The following is a 16652-nucleotide window of genomic DNA, read 5'->3' as shown; positions in this document are numbered from 1 at the left end:
AAGCATAGGATTACATTTACATCAGGCTGTCCACACTGCATTGGTTAAAATTTTAACTCTCTACTCTAAATTTTAAGGCTAAAATACGACAGCTAGGGCTTTTATTTTTAATGTGCACACACATTAATGCTTCACTTTGTAGAGCTGAGCATTTTACAGCGGTGTAAAACGAGCTAACAAGCTCTTGGTCTGAGATGGAGGTAAATAGGAATGAGGCAATGGGGGAGAGACCCTGCACCTCATCACACTGCTTTGTGCTGCATTGCTTGGGGGCTGTCAGGATGCAACAACAGGAGTCAATGGACTATAGCTAATTATGTCCCTAATGCTTGCTTGCTTCATGTGCAGTTAGGACACAGGACACTGCTACATAAAGAGCATAAACTGCTACTGGAAGCTGCTGTTCTGTTGCTGCATCTCATTCATGTTTCATGCTGCTAACTGGTGATAGACCCCCGATTATTCTGACATCAGTTGTGGGTTCTATCACGCCAGCACATCCTGTAATGTTGTAGCTGCTCTCGGCATTTCCAGGTCAAGTAGAGACCAGACATGCTGCTCTGCTATGCTCACAGACATTTTTTTCTTCTTCTTTTAACCTGAGGACTCTGTCTGATTAAAAAATGCACACAATGATGTGAACGCTACTCACAAAGCCTTCTGGGCCACTTTTATCAGCTTTTCTTCCTGGTTATGTGAAATCCATCCATGAAACCAAGACAGTGGTTTCGGTTTAGTAAATACACCCCTGTCGATTCCCATCTTTATGGAACAGAGTCCTCAAATCAAAAAAAGGAGTAAGAAGTTCCATTTAAAAACCATTTTAATCTAATTGATCCGACCCACAAAACAAGTTACATTTTTGGTGGTAAAATGCCAAAATCTTGGATCAAATTTTCTGAGTTTCTACTTCCACATTTGCTCCTGAAACGCCTTGAATCTGAAACACCTGAGATTCACTGCTCGGTACTAGACTGAGCTGTAAACATATCAGGGGAAAACCTGCTGCCACTGATTTAATTCCTCTGGTCACGGATAACAGACGCTCTAAAGAGATTGAATTCGCTCCATGTCAAGGAATCTGCTTCTATAATCAGCATGAAACACATGAGTAAGTGTTAGTGAAAACACGTTTAAACCCATGCATAATCCTGTTCCCATATCAGAGTCTAATTGAACACATGAGCCTGAACCTTCCAGCCTGAGATCATGTTCACATCATGTTTTTTTATCCTGCGGGGAGCACTATCAGAGAGGAGCCATTGTTCATCAGGAGCTCAGACGACAATAATAATGATAGCTACTGTACATAATTCAATCTTCACCCAGTGGGAGACTCTGCACCGGCATTTGACACCCTTTTTCTAACACAGCCATTGTGCTTCTTTCAAAACAAGCTGCATCAGCTCTGTATAGAACCTGACTCTCCCAAAGCTGCTCCACCCAGCAGCTCAGACTGTTGTGGCTCAACCTGAGGATAATTTAAGACGCAGCTGCCCACGTAACCCTCAAGTCTATCACTGTGTGCTGCACATTTACTCTCAGTGGCATCAACGGTGACTTCACGGTCCTACAGCTGTGCAGAGCTCTCATAAAAACTTTCTGCATCAGTATTTGCAAGACGCACCTTTGTGCAGACAACTTTCCCGTTGACACAGTGGCACGTGTTGCAATCTTCGTCCCATTTGACTCCATCGGGGAAGACGTGGCCGTTAACAGAGCAGGATTTTCTCGTCACTGTGAAAAAAAATCAAACAAAAATGTCTTTAAGGATGCGGTCGCAGCTTCTTCACAAGTTTTACCTCAACACGCCTCCCTGCAAGGGACTTAAATTTATGACATAACTAAGCTGGGAAAATCCAGAATAAAAGCCTTCTGTACAGCAAGATGAGAGTCTTTACAAAAATACCAAACTAGGCTTTTATTTTGAAATGCATAAACCTGAAGTGTCTTTTATCTTCCCTGAGTTATTCTCTATCAATGTGGACACACATCTTATAAAACAAGATAAATATGCTTCTGTATATATCATTTTCTTGTCTATTTTGGCCAAGAGACAAACGACTTGCAGTAGAAATAAATGAGCCTTCTGTTATCAAATTTCTTGGCTTGTGAGAAGTGAATCTCAGATGCATGAGAGGGCACTGAGAGCCCTGACTTGCTAACATGCAACTCAGATGCAGCCGTTTTTGTGGCTGCTGAAACAACCAATACAATCTCTGTTCTTTAACGGTCACCAGTATCAAAAAAGGTTCTCAGTCTTTATCCAGAGGGGGGCAACTGGACATTAGGACCTGAGGTTCCTGAGAGGTTTGCCTCTCCTCCAGAAGGTTTCCTTAGTTCTGAAGTTCAGATCAGCCCTTTTGGAGGAGAGATGATAAGAACCTGAAGATAAGAACTTCAAGGACCTCAATCAAGTCTAGCTGCTCCCTTATGGACCAAAATTCAGATAACCATGACCTGGATGAATGAGAACTGACACAGAGTTTTAAAAAGTAGCGAAACATTATGTTAAATCCATAAGAGAGGTGCCCAGAAGAGGCTGAATCCATCAAAAACTGCAGGCGAACCACTACGTATTGACTAAATGGCAACATTTCATGCATTTTATGCAATGTAGGAGTTTCGCTACAACTCTTTATGATTGAAAACAAGAAATTGCGAAAATTTCCCTATGGGGACATTAAAGTTTATCCTATCTTATCTTAATTACTGGGGTTTGAAGACTTCTGTCTTTGTTGCCCTGCTATTGTAAAAGATCCATCTTTTGGAGTTTGCTCTTACAAACTTTCTATGCCATCTATATTAAGGTCAGCAATTAGCATACACATGCAATGATGTTTAAATACAGATTTTATGACATATACAGTACTGTGCAGAACTTGTAGGTACATTTGGGCCAAAAATTGAGATGTAAGCTGTCTGAGGGCACCATCAAAGAAGAAGGACGACTAGCACAGCCTGGGTTATGCTCTGGATGTCCTTGCATATTATCAGGGTTAGGAAAAATTATCAGTTGAAAACATAAAGTAAAGGGTTGATGTGGCGAGCAAGCACGGCCGAGGGTATCATTGCCTTAGAAAGGCTGCCATGGGCCCCTGTTCGGGCTGTGGTTAAGGCCTGACAACTACCAACGGTGTATCACCAGGGGTGAAAAGGCCTGGACAAAAGAGATGCCACCGAGCTTGACCTTGGCTCAACTGCAACGTTAAGCTCATGGTAAGTCTATATTTGTGTGTCGAGCTTAAATCTGGCCTAAAACTTATGCACATGACTGCATGCTCATTGAAAACAGCTATGAATGCAAACTGGATGATGGCTCTGAAGTAAACAAGTGTCTTCTTGTTACTGGGCTAAAGACCTTTTGCCTTTGCAGAACAGTTGCTGCCAAAAGTTGATAATCTATGGTTGCACATAACTCCTGCAGCATAAAATACTTGACCATGGTTGATGCCCGCCACCTGAAGCTATAAAAAAGCATTTCTTTTAGTGAAGGGTGACAAGCAGGTGGTTTAAATTGAATTTAAACTATTTAAAATCTGATTCTAAAAAGAAAGGGTAGACAAAAATATAAAGCTGAAATTGCAGGAACATATTGCAGTTTAAGTTTCGGACTCAGCAGCTGACCAAGCTGCAGTATTCTGCAAATCTTTGAGGCAATGGGAGATATGCAAAAATAATTTTAATTATAAAGTTGTCCATATAAATGCAAAGGAGGTGCATCTGTGTACCTTCTTGACAGTGCGGCCCAGTCCTGTCTGGTGGGCACAGGCAGCGATAGCCGTTGATCTCGTCCACACAGGTGGAGCCAAAGGCACACGGAGACGACTGGCACTCATTAATATCTGTCAGAGACAAAAGTGAGGGGTTAGAAATGGCTCCATTTGAACCAAAGAGCACAGGCAGACAGCACACAAATATTGGGTTAAGCATTCGGCACACAAATCTAATTCACTGAGGTCATGTGTCATTTGAACAGTACACACACACAGCAGTTAATAAAAACAAGCAAACATGCTTTAAATCAGCCCAAGACGCTTTTGCCCCATGCAGCTTTATTAAAGGCAGCATCATTAGCAGGTATGCAGGAGCTAAAGGCTGGACTTAGCAGAACAAAGGCTTTGCAATGGGAAAGAATGTGGCCATCTGAAAGCCTTTAAGAGGGAAAACAATCTGTGTAATCAGTGTCAGAGAGCACCGCTGATTAGCTGTTGGCTTGCTAAGCTGGTTTTCCCCCGGGGACATCAGCATTGCCCGGCGGAGTGACACCAAAATGGCTCGGCTTGGCCCGAAGCCCAACGCAGAGATAATTAGCCGGCTAGACCTTCCATTTGGGGCGACTTTGACGGTCCTGCAGTCTGTACCTGCTCTAACCAGGGCAAGGGAGGAGAAGAGAGTGAGGCTGGGTTAATACTCACTGATCCGACAGTCTGGGCCAGCGAAGCCTGCGGCGCACTCGCAGCGGTACCAGTTATCACCGTCCACGCAGGTCCCACTGTTGTAGCTGCAGAAAACAAACGAATGAGACTTTAGTTTGCTCTGAGGGGGTAAAACTTTCAAAACTTTTGATCCATTTTAACACGTTTTGTAATGATACAATCTGTAATCTTAACTATTGTTTGCATCAAAAAGTACCAATACTTAAAAAAGCAGCATCATTTTGATAAGACAGGGACAAGCAAAGGATATCGATAGTCATCCATGTTTATTTCTATTCTGAAGTCATGTTTGGGCATATGAGATTCTGGGAAATCCTGGGGAATCTTCACTGTAAGCAGGTGAAAAATAATTTGAAATTGTCCTTCTATCTGTGCACTCCCATGTTTTTAAAACCGTTGAAGATCTGAATAATTGTTTAGTGTGTGGCCAGCCAAAGCCTAAATCTAAAATAGCTGCCAAAATTAACATTGGCAGCTGCTTGGCCTTGTTCCCGGTGGCACTGACAAGCATGCAATAAGCCATCAAACAGTTATGTTGAAGAGCGTAAACATGAGCATTGTTACAGCTCTGCACAGTTTATGCATGCTTTACTTTAGATAAAAATAAGATTTGTAGCATCATTCTAGTGCAGTGGTTTTCAAACGTTTTTGCCAGAAGCAAACCTGAGATCAAGCCAAGATTTTAAAGGCAAATCTGGATTTATTTCCTTGAGAAACAGCGTCTTTACTACTTATGCCAGTATGTTCAGTTGGTATGTAGTTGTAGTAATAACAAATGGTTGCACAAATTCCCACAGCACACCTAGACTTGCCTCAAGCCACACCAATCTGCCTCAGCACACCTTTTGGGAACCACAGCTAGCGTATGGTGATATCCCAAGGTGGACAATAACGCTACTTGTACCTAGCATTTGTAATGTTTGAATTCTGGATAGAAGTCTGGCACTGAGGCCATGGAGCAACTGCAGAATGCCTCATCAAGTAAACATGCAAGAAAAAAATCCAGTCCCATTTTGCTGGTGTTAGACTTTGAGAAATTCAGACTTGGCACTAATTCACACATCTAACATGTTTACATGCATTTTAAAAGTCTGGTTTAAGTTGCACTAGCATCATAAATAACTTTTTGTAACTGCATGTGAACATGTTAGTTGAGTAAACTGCACATTTTGGATATTGTAAACAAGCTAGTCCCCAATGTTAGGCACCCATGACCTCAACTTTTGCTGCAGTGGTTCTAAAAAAGGCTTTAATATCAATACATTTCTCACTAGAACCAATCACAGATTTAAATTCTGCTATCGTGACAGCCCTCATTTGCTCCTCCAGGCTTGTTTTACAGAATTATAATCAAGCTTCTTTTCTACTGCACCACTCCAGCCTGGGATTTTCTCACCACTCAGCGTATAATAACAGTTTATTGAAAGCAATTAAGGTAATCAGACTTGTTCTCTTTATTAGTCAAGTGTGCATGTGTTTGGGAGTGTAGCTGCAGTGCTGCATGGTTAAATAAGAGTCACGCCTCGGAGTTCACAAAAGAGAGTTTGCTGATTGCATCCCTGGAATGACAGGGAGGGGTGTAAAGCTGCCTGGTTCTCAGCACACATAAAGAGAGACAGCCTGCAGGTGAGAAACTCCGATACAGGAGGAGCAGCCTGTTTACATCTGTTCAGATCTACAGGAAATGTTTTGCTTCCACTTACCATGGGTGGGGACTGCAGTCGTTGGTATCTGAAAGAGAGAGGAGAGAGAGAAAGGGAGGGAGAGAGACAGAGAAAGTAGTGAGTCTGTTGTTCTTTTCCTTGCTCATGTTTAGAGCACATGATGGCAGAGAGCATGTCTGAGCTTGCGTGTGCAGATGCATGTTGGGCCGGTCGGGCCTGGACGCCGCGCTGCACGATTACTCTGCCTTATTAACAACGTGGTACAAACAATCAAGTTGACTCTCACCAGAGCATTGAGCTCCATCGACCCCCTTACCCACTCCAACTCCTTTATTTACAGCATCTCATTAATTTGTCTAAAGGCCAAGCTCACAGGGGGTACCTCAAGGCTTGGTGCTGGGACCACATTATTACCATCTGTATTAACTCAACTAAACAGTACATTTTACAAAGATATTCAAATAACATCCCTTTCCTTTTTAATTCTGATATTCTGTAATAATAGCAGGTGAGGTATGCGAGCACAGGCTCATGTGTCGGTAAGTGGCATATTGCAGCCATCATGCTATATGCTGATATGCAAGACTTTGCATCTCAAATGGTGCATTTACAGGAGGGAAATACTAATGAATGTCTTTTCTGTGTGCAGATGGGGGCAATAATCAAACAAAAAAAGGTCAGCAAATATACTTGGGTGGCTTTACATATACCTGGAAAAACCAGAAAAGTATTGCCAAGAAGAAATCACTGCACTGTGCAGTTCTTACAGTCCAAATTGAAGTGGGAATGAAAACCTTTCTGCACCTTTTGCTTGAAAAAAATCTACACTCTGATTACTCTAAATGTTTTCAAATCCAGTAAAACTTTAATCCAAACTTTTGTAAGCAACCCCTTTAAACAATGATTTATAACTGTTCTTATAATTTCATGTTTAGAGAGTTTTCATTGTTAAAACTAAACTCTGATCTCTGATTTCAGTGGAACTACCCTGGCTAGATAAAGGTTAAACAAGTCAATAAAATACAAATTCCCACCCCAAGTCTTCCCCCCTCCCTTACAAAAGTCGGGGAATTCATGTTTTAGAGTATTTAAGTGTAAAGGGAAATGGAGAGCTGCAGAACAAGCCGACATGTCACTGTTTGGACAGGAATGTAACAACGAGAGAGAGGAGAGAGAGAGAGGGGTGTGGAGGGGGGAGAAACATCTGTCTCCACTTTCCTGAGCCCCTCTCTCCCTCCTCCTCCCCTCTCTCCTCTCACAGCCGACAGCAGCCAGCGAGGGAGAGAAAAAGGAGAAATTAAATAAAGAAAAGACGGCAAAGATGGAGAGCAGATTTAATCAGATGCAGGAGTTCACCTCTGCTCTGGGTAGCAGGAGCTTTATCATCATTTAATAGCAATAACTGTCCTCTTTTATCCTTCCTCTATGTCTTTGAAGAGCACTTACTCTGCGTGCATGTGGGACCCTCCCAGCCTTCTTTACACACGCAGGTGAACGACTCCCCAGTCACCACACAGGTTCCTCCGTTCTCACATGGGTTTGGGAGACAGCTCGAGTTTTTGGCTAGAGGAGGAAGGAAAAAATAGACTGTTGAATATGCAACACTTGAAAGCATCTGGATACTTTGGAAGCAACATATTAAATAAAATAATATGCCAGTAGTATCAAAAATAAACTTTTGAACCCAAATGACTGCGAGAGAGAGAGAGGGAGAGAACAGTGGTCAAAAAGATGCAAAAGATTATGATGGTTCTCACAGTGCTTTGTGCAGGTTGCAATTAAAAGCAGACCAAAAAAAAAAAAAACACTAAATCCATAATAAATATTGCAATGGCACACGAGATTTAATCTTTTTGCTGAACTGGGAAAAAAAATTCAAAATGCCTTTCTTTGTGATGATTTCCATTGCAATCTCAACTATCTAAAACATGCAGTTTCTGTGCAGCAGCGTAGTTCTTTTAGCAACAGCTGTTTTCAAAAAGTGGCGTTACATCTATTTGATATCTTAAGGTAGATGAGCTCTCAGTCAGCCCAAGTGTTGCCCTCCTCCTCTGGTATCTTGCCCTTAATTGGGGAGTCCCCTCAATCAAACTAGCACTCTGTAAGGTTTATTGACCTATTAGTGTGCCACTGTTTTCTTCAAATGCAGGATTATAACTTAAAAGAAAAAAGTTGATAAAAGTGGTGCCAGCTTGATCTGCATTGCTTTCTAAACTAGCACGATTTCCGTGTCCAGTGAAGCACTGGCTTTGAGTACACAATGAACAGAAGCATAGTTTTTTTGGTGTCAGATTGTGTACAACAGAAGATGGAACCATGCCTTCAGCTGCCGCCTCCTTCACCTCTAATGACGCTGTCTGGTCCGGTCATTCTCTGACCTGGAACAAATATTTCAGGATGAAGCTTTGCAAGATTGATCCTCCTGATGACAGACATGGAATCTGGACAATCAGCTTTGCAGGGTCAGCTCTGGTGGCCTTGTGTTTAGTTTGCATGCCCCATGTGCAGAGGCTGAGCTCCTTGAAGTGGGTGGCCTCATTTAAATTCAACCTGTGGCTCCTCTTCTGCAGGTCTTTCCCACACTTTTCCAGATTTCAGACTCAGACATAAAGTGTGTGATACACCAAATTTAAAAGACAAGTGTGCAGGAGAGGAATGCACCTATCAAAAGTGCAATGTAAAGCCCTGCACAGGTAGGTTGCAACACTGCAGTGCTGAAACTTTGCCATCTTACTTGAGCAAGCGTGCTCAAGCCCTTTTTTCTAGAATCAAATCAAAGCTTAAATTTCTGGTATCTTGACAACCCTTTACTCAGCTTCACTGAGGATTATCAGTCAAATCAGCGATTAAAAACCTCAAACAGTCACAGGAGACTGCTCTTAGTTTAGCTTTCTTCTTCTGGGGTTTCCTTTTCTCTGAGGGAATCTACATTCCTCCACTTTGATGTGCATTGTCAGTGCAATCAGGGATTTTAAGCGGATATCTGTCAGCACCCAGAGCAGAGAGAGAAATGGGCAAGCTGAGAGATGGGGGGAGGGAGGGAGCGCTGACAGAGTGAGAGGATAAAATCTGTTTGTGGACCTCTCACATCTGACAGACCTGATTAATATCCCTGACAAGATGGAGCTCTCCCACAGAGTCATTTTCTCTGTGTGTAAATATCAGACGCTGAAGCCAACCGCCGTGACCGTGTGACTCACCTATGTTGCATGTGGTGCCCTCCCAGCCCGGGGAACACTTGCACTGGAACGTGTCGCCCTCGTCGTGGCAGGTGCCTCCGTTGTTGCATGTGGCTTCATCGCACTGACTCTCGCCTGGAGGAAGCGTTTAAAATCTTAAGCTGTGCTCTCGACTTGAGTCTGAATAAACACACGCATACTGTATAGAAGATTGGGTAATTATATACAGCCATAAGCACATACCATGAGCCTGCACAGACAGACTACACGGGTGTGGAAAAAACAAAAATAGGGCTCTTACGGGAGTGGCACGTCTTTCCCTTCCAGCCATTCTTGCACTCGCAGAAGAAATCAGTCACCAGGTCTCGACACGTCCCTCCATTATGACAAGGGCTGGTGCTGCAGTCATCGATGTCTGGTGGAGACATCGGACAGGAGAGTGATTAATGGGTTGCACATCAAACAGATTTTATGTCGCAGCATGTATCAAACAGTCATGTGAGGTAGGTGCGGGATGTTCTGAGGTGTCGTGACGAGCAATAAACTCACTGATCTCGCAGTGGTCGCCCTCCCAGCCATCACCGCAGATGCACTGATACACGCTGACTTTGTCGATGCAGGTGCCTCCATTGCGGCACGGGTTACTCTCGCAGTCGTTGATATCTGAAATTTAAAGTTTTAGCTAAATGTAAGTATATATTTTGTGCAGGAATTAGTCCAAAGGGGGCATCTGGGGATGATTGGGTTTCTCGAAAAGTTTCTGGAAGCACATTTTTAAAAGCTATCTGCTGCATTACTGATTGGATTCTCCCTTTTATTTTGCCTGTAATAGAGCTTTATTAACTGAATTAAATTGTAGCATTGCAAATATTGATTGCATTAAACCTTGATGCTTGCTTTTCATTGAAATGATCGTGCATTTATCAGTTTTTTTGCCACTGTTGCAACTGTTTCCTAACAGATGGTGGTGCATCTAATGTTGATAAAAACTGCCTTCATAAATCCAGATATTAAAATTACCACTCATATTTAGCATTTAAAATGTACGTCATGAGAAAGTCTTAACTTCCCTTGGTTTAATATCATTGCCATTGCAAAAACAATAAATGTTGTAATTAACATGCCCCGTCTATTTGCTGCACTAATGCATCAGAATTTATGATCAACTTTTAACATGAGCACCACAGGCAAAAAGGAGATTCATTATTGTAAATTAGCAGTGGATATGCAAAATGCATTGAGGGAAGACTAATCTAATGATGGAGGAGTTTATTGAGTGTTTGGGCAGTGATCCTGCTCTCTTTTTGTGGTTAATCAGCTGTTCAGTCTGTGGTTAAATAATTGACCTTAATAGAGTCTAGTTTTAATCTAAACTTGAATTGCATTGTGTTTTATTCATCTATTGGTTAATATTAGGGCTGTCAGAGTTAATGCATCAATCATGATTAATTAAGGTCCATATTTAGTTTATTAATTGTTCTTAATGACATGCTTTATTGTCCCATTCAGCTGCTTTGGTTAGCTATGTCAGCGTCTCCCTGCAGACGCAGTGATGTAAAATAATTCCACCACTGCCCCTTAAAGTCTCATTCCAGTTTAAAAAACTCACGTGAAGCTGAGATATACAGCTGATATCAATAAAGAACTACATTTTTACTGTTCACTTGTTTCAGTTAAAATCCATACAAGTTTGTTTCTGTGCAATAATCTTTGATCCCTGTTTCCTTTTTAACAGAAGCAAACATGAAGTCAGTCACCATTCGTGTAAGATGGTAGAATGATCCAAAATGGAACAAAAACGTTTAAAAATGCAAAATTGTGGAATTTCAAGGAGGGAAGATTAATCATGATTAACTACAGGAATTCTGAATTTAATTGCAATTAAAAATTGAATGACTTTGACAGCCCTAGTTTGTATATCAATGTATTTCAGTCTGTCTTGTTGTATAGACAGGTAATGGCAAGTGGAAATTTAAAACTCGCTGCAAAAGTTTCACCCCTTATCCCTCATTTCTGGGTGCCCCTCACCCTTTAAAACAGAGTTACAAGGTGCGATCTTCCCCTAGAAAATTAGACGGCGTTGGAGCTCCTGATGTGCAAGAGTGCAAGTAATAATAATAAAAGAATAATAAAAAAATAACATAATAACATGCACACAGACATGATGAAAATACCAGACATGTGAAACAGACGTCAACAATCTAAATGAGATTAGATTGTTGTTGCAACTTTCAAGTCTTACAGACAATTTGCAAAGCATTCTAGGGGAGTTCCCATAACAGTTTGGAGTTTGGCCTCGGCAAATCTCTACTTAAGGGCCCATGCAGCCCTAGCACTTCCCACTACCCCTCCATTTCTGAAAGAACCAGGACTCCTTACCCCCAGAAGTAAACACACAAACTAAAAAAACTAAGCTTCTGTTTTCTGACTTATTGTTTTTATTTGAAACTTTAAGAGCACTCAAAAATAACTGCAATCAATTAGTCATTAACCCATTTATGTTTTAAGTGTGCAATTGTGAGTTTGGGTGGAGTCTTAATTGGCCTGAAGCACTTTGTTTTGGAACAACTTTTATAGAAAGCATGTCACAATAAAAGTCTGATTAATAAATTGATCTTACTCTCGTGGCAGTACGTCCCTCTGAAGCCCTCCTGACACTCGCAGCTGAACTGTCCCCCCGCCTGGCTCCGGCAGCGCCCGTGAGGTCCACACACATTGGAGGAAATGTAACGCTCTCCTCCTGGTGTGCTATTAGATGCTACAGCTACCGTGCAGCTGTCAATCACTGTGGAGAGGAGGAGAGACCATCGGTATGTTATCATTCACAGTTTGGTCAAAGCTCCTTTGTGCTGGATTGAGCCATTTATCAGGGCTACAGCTCTACTGCAAGGAAAACCTCCGTTTTCAAAAATACCTGCTATAATGAATGCAGAACAGGCTCTAATCTTGATGTGTTGGTCCCAGTTCAAAGAAGGACTGTCTCAATTGCACCAGCATGTTAATATGTATCTAAGAACTCCAGTGTTAGTCAGACTGGCACCATAAACCAACGTTTTCTAACTGCATGTAAACATTTTTCATTACACCATAAATAACATGATGAAAACACTAACTGTGAGTCAGTTATCATATATGAAATGGATCAGATCACCAGAAGAAACAGCGCTAAGCTTTTCTGCTTTTATAAGCAATTCAGAGCGATGGTTCTCACTCTGAGCTGAAATCCCTTCTTCTCCTTGTCTGATCAGGTTAGGGGAGCAGGCTGAGTCTAATCATTTAATTCTTGCCAAGAGAGGGAGAATCTCACCCTCTGGTGTCTGACTCTGTGGTTGGTCCACTCACTCAATTACACACACACACAGAGGCAGAAAAATGTGCACGCTCATTGAGGGGGAAAAAGAAGAGGTAGCCCACCAAGTCATTACTGAGAACACACACAGAGACATCAGCTTTTTGCCAGATTCTCAAGCAGCTCAGAGGGAGAATCAGTGGAAAAGATTTGCAGAGGAGATGGAGGGGGGCATGCATCAATTTAGAAAAACCTGCACACCTTGGCAGAGCTTGTGAAACTAAAGAGCAGGTATTGCCCTCATGGGAAAAGTGTGGGCAAAGTGTTCAAGCCCTGGCCTTATACAACATTTTACTAGAACACAGTATTCTGATCATTTTACAGAAAAGTCCTGGAAAGAAACAAAGGCTGAAAAGTTTGTGGTTATTTCAGAGAGGAGGCGTACCTTTACACGTTGTGGTGCGACAGTGGTCTTTGAGATGCGAGCAGTTTTTGCCCTCATAGTCCTCGGGACAGGCGCAGAAGTAGTCGGTGGCCAGGTTGAAGCATCGTGCTCCGTTCTGACATGGGTTGGGCGAGCAGTAATCGATATCCAGCTAGGGCAGAAAGGTATTGAAAGGAGAATGGTGAACCTGATAGCTAACATAGTTTCTGCTACACTAAACAGAGCAAAACCCACAGCATCCTCCCTGCAGACCGTGCCAGGAAACAACACACGCACAGCGCTCAGACGGAGGGGAAAAACAAGGCAGAGACATGGGAGCCGTCCTCTGAGCCTGGGCTTCAGCGCTGAGGAATGTATCCTGCTGTAGCCAGGAGCAGCTTCAACAAAGCACTCCCTTTTAAAAAGAGGACTGTGGAACAACAGCCATTTAGGAGGGTGGGGCAGGGAAACTTTACAACAAACCCAAAGATACAGAAAAACAGGCAGAAAGAGGGCGCAGGATGCTTTAAGAGGTTATTAATTATGTTTTTGGTATAGCTACGGCTGGTAGACTGGTATCAATAACGTCACTGGTATTTTGCCATGACATGGGACACTGCAATATTGTCATCGTCAGTTTAAACATACAAGTTTGTAGTGCGCACATGTGATGGCAACAATGATGTCGCTGATACATCTACATACAGCAGCTCAGACTAAGCGCCTATCTTCATGTTTTGTTCGAATACTTAAAAAGCAGGCCAGACTGACTCTCACTGGCCAAGTGGCACCACCTCCTGCCTGTGTCACTGTTAACAATGAAAGCAAATTGTGGCAAAACAATCAGAAAGATGTGTTCTCTCCTCTCCTAGTCTGACCTCTGTAATAACACCAAAAGTACATGGGTTGACTTGCCTTGTAGAGTCTTTGTCAGTCTATCAGGGCTTTAAACAGGCTTTCTGCTGGAATGCATTGACTTGGTTTGTCTTGACCACAGTGAAGGGATTTGAGTCTCCAGTACAACAGCTTTAACAGCTCCTTAAAGGTGCAATTTAACTAATGACTTGCTTATTTAAAGCCCTTACTGTTCAAAGAAGCAGGCTGTGGCTCTGATCGTAGTCTAAAAAGGCTGTAAATACAGTGAACTCCATACAGTCTCCTAAAGCTTTTCATGGCTGGTTAAAACCCCCACTTGTTGTGTTGTTTGAATACCTTCATATTGAAACAGCCATTTCAGCACCATAAACAGATCAAAGTTTGTCTATCTGTGGCTATATGTGGGATTGGATTGACTTCTTTTGCCTTGGCCACAGGTGAATGATTTTAATTTCCATTGCAGCGGCTTAAACAATTACTTAAAGGCACATTTTAACCAATGAGGTGCTTATTCAAAGTCCAAGATGGTCAAAGAAGAAGCTGTAAATACTGTTAACCCCTGCTCAAGTTTGATTAATACAATGATAAACACCTTTTTCTGACCATGGTGCTTTTTCTTCATAATAAAAGCCCCCATTTGTTGTGTTGTTTCAAAGCCTTTATAATGAAAGAGCCATTTCAACACAGTATTCAGATAAACTTGGGGGATTTTAATTTCCTAATAGCAGCTTCAAACAAATGCTTCAGGGTGTTTTTTAACCAATGATTTGCTTATTCAAAGTCCAAGAAGAAGGCTGATTGTTGTCAAAAAAGTGTCCGTAAACCATGTTAACTCCCTACAGCTAACTAATACTTGGTTAATACAATTATAAACGCTTTACTTCGGACAAGTTCTTCACAAAAAAAAGCCCCCCCTTGTCATGTTGTTTAAATGCCTTTATAATGAAACAGCCATTTCAGCACAGTAATCGTAGCAACATGAGGTGAGCAAAGTTAACCTTGTAGAATGTTCTGTCTGTCGATCTGGGGCTTAAAAACAGGCTATATGCTGGAATGGATCAACTCCTTTTGTCTTAACAACAGTTGAGTGATTTTAATTTTCAAATTCAACTTATAACCTGCTAATTTAAATTCCAAGGTGGTCAAAGAGGCAGGCTGTAGCTCTGATAGTGGTCAGAGAAGTGGCTGTAAATACTTTGAAACAGGCTGTCTAATGGAAGGGATCGACACCTTTTGTCATCACCACAGTTGAATGATTTTAATTTCCTTTTAAACAGCTACAACAACTGCTTAAAGTTTTAATTCAATAGAACATGCCCTTATTTCAAGTCCAAGATGGTTGAGGAAGCAGGCTGTGGCTCTGATCGTGGTCAAATAAGTGGCTGTAAATACTTTAAAACAGGCTATGTGCTGGAACGGATCGACTCTATTTGCACAGTTGAATTATTTTCATTTTCATTACAGCACCTTAAACAACTGCTTAAAGGTGCATTAAACCAATGACTTGCTTAAAGAAGCAGGCTGTGACTCTGATCATGGTAAAAGAAGAAGCTGTAAATACTGTAAAGTCAGTGCAATACAGTAAAACTGGGTTAATACAATTATTTATTGTTTGTGACAAATTCTTAACAGTTTAAGTCCCCATGTGTTGTGTTGTTTGAATGCTTTTATATTGAAATAGCCCTATCAGGATATAGGTTTTTTAGGACCTTAGCAGGAGTAAAAGGAAATGTAAAAGCAACACAGATCCAGTTATGAGCTATAACTGAACACTCAGAAACTTGTAAAACATCTTTCTTCAATTTTATGTGCAGCCATGAGTTGACCCTCACAGCACAGGCTTGTTATAGGGGGAGAAGAGGATTTCCAAGATATAACAAAGTTAAAAACATTAGGTTCATAGTATCCAGCTCTGGTGTGGGACAGTTCAAAAAATTGTGTCTCACCTGACAGAGATTTCCAGAAAAGCCGGCAAGACAGAAGCACTGGAAGCCGTTCACTTCGTCCTGACAGCGTCCACCATTCAGACACGGCGAGCTTGCACACTCATCGATGTCCCTCTCACAGTGTTCGCCGGCAAAACCAGGAGGACACACGCAGCGATAACCGTTCACCAAGTCCTAGAAGACAGAAAGTGGGGTTAAACTCACATCTGATGAGCTGCTTTGATGGGGTGGGGTCCTAACAATAACTGTCAAACCCAAGAGCAGAACAAAGACAGAGACGGGGGAGCGACATGTTTGGAGGAACATTATCACAGCTCTGCAATTATTTCAACACATTTTCCTGGCACGGACTCAACACAATAATGTTTATTGTAATTCAATCTAGTGTGGTCCAGAGACTCTCAGCCCCTCCTTTCGAAGCCCCTCTGAACCCACTCCCCTCAGATTTGATTTCAGGGACGGATTCCACAACAATTCCCTTCAGGTTTGGGGAAAAAGCAGCTATTTATAAAACCACTGCAAATGTCTAATTCAACAACAAAGCAAAAAAAAACAAACATGCCAGTTAAAGCTGAAGGGTTTTTAAACCCAGCACGTACCTTGCAGGTTCCCCCATTCTGGCACTGGTCCTTGCAGTCGTTGATATCTGCACAAGAAAACAAATCTGAGGATTAATTCTGAACAGCTTGACTAAATAGGCTGTCTTTGAAAACAAGTCTGTGCTTTATGTTTCCCATGCTAGGGGCCTTTAAAAACATTGTCAGAGTGAGAGCGCAGCCTTGTAAGAGTTGGATAACGTGGCTGCAAAATCAGTGCAACGCGGTGTATTGAGCAA

At 41.9% G+C, this 16652-nt stretch overlaps 1 protein-coding gene across 1 annotated transcript in view; it reads right to left on the bottom strand.

The window, feature by feature from the left end:
• jag1b (jagged canonical Notch ligand 1b) overlaps positions 1-16652 on the bottom strand; it is a 77281-nt gene that overhangs the window by 7578 nt on the left and 53051 nt on the right. The window contains exons 11-22 of the mRNA XM_041789107.1: positions 16417-16463; positions 15818-15991; positions 13017-13167; positions 11903-12067; positions 9832-9945; positions 9584-9697; positions 9304-9417; positions 7550-7666; positions 6143-6170; positions 4419-4504; positions 3732-3845; positions 1628-1737 (exon numbers count right to left, since the gene is read on the bottom strand). Of these exons, the coding sequence (XP_041645041.1) occupies positions 1628-1737; positions 3732-3845; positions 4419-4504; positions 6143-6170; positions 7550-7666; positions 9304-9417; positions 9584-9697; positions 9832-9945; positions 11903-12067; positions 13017-13167; positions 15818-15991; positions 16417-16463 (1334 nt within the window). The remainder of the gene's footprint in view (positions 1-1627; positions 1738-3731; positions 3846-4418; positions 4505-6142; positions 6171-7549; positions 7667-9303; positions 9418-9583; positions 9698-9831; positions 9946-11902; positions 12068-13016; positions 13168-15817; positions 15992-16416; positions 16464-16652) is intronic.

This window comes from Cheilinus undulatus, linkage group 6, assembly GCF_018320785.1.
Source record: "Cheilinus undulatus linkage group 6, ASM1832078v1, whole genome shotgun sequence".
NCBI classification, from domain to species: domain Eukaryota; kingdom Metazoa; phylum Chordata; class Actinopteri; order Labriformes; family Labridae; genus Cheilinus; species Cheilinus undulatus.
This window is presented reverse-complemented; position numbering and strand designations above follow the sequence as displayed.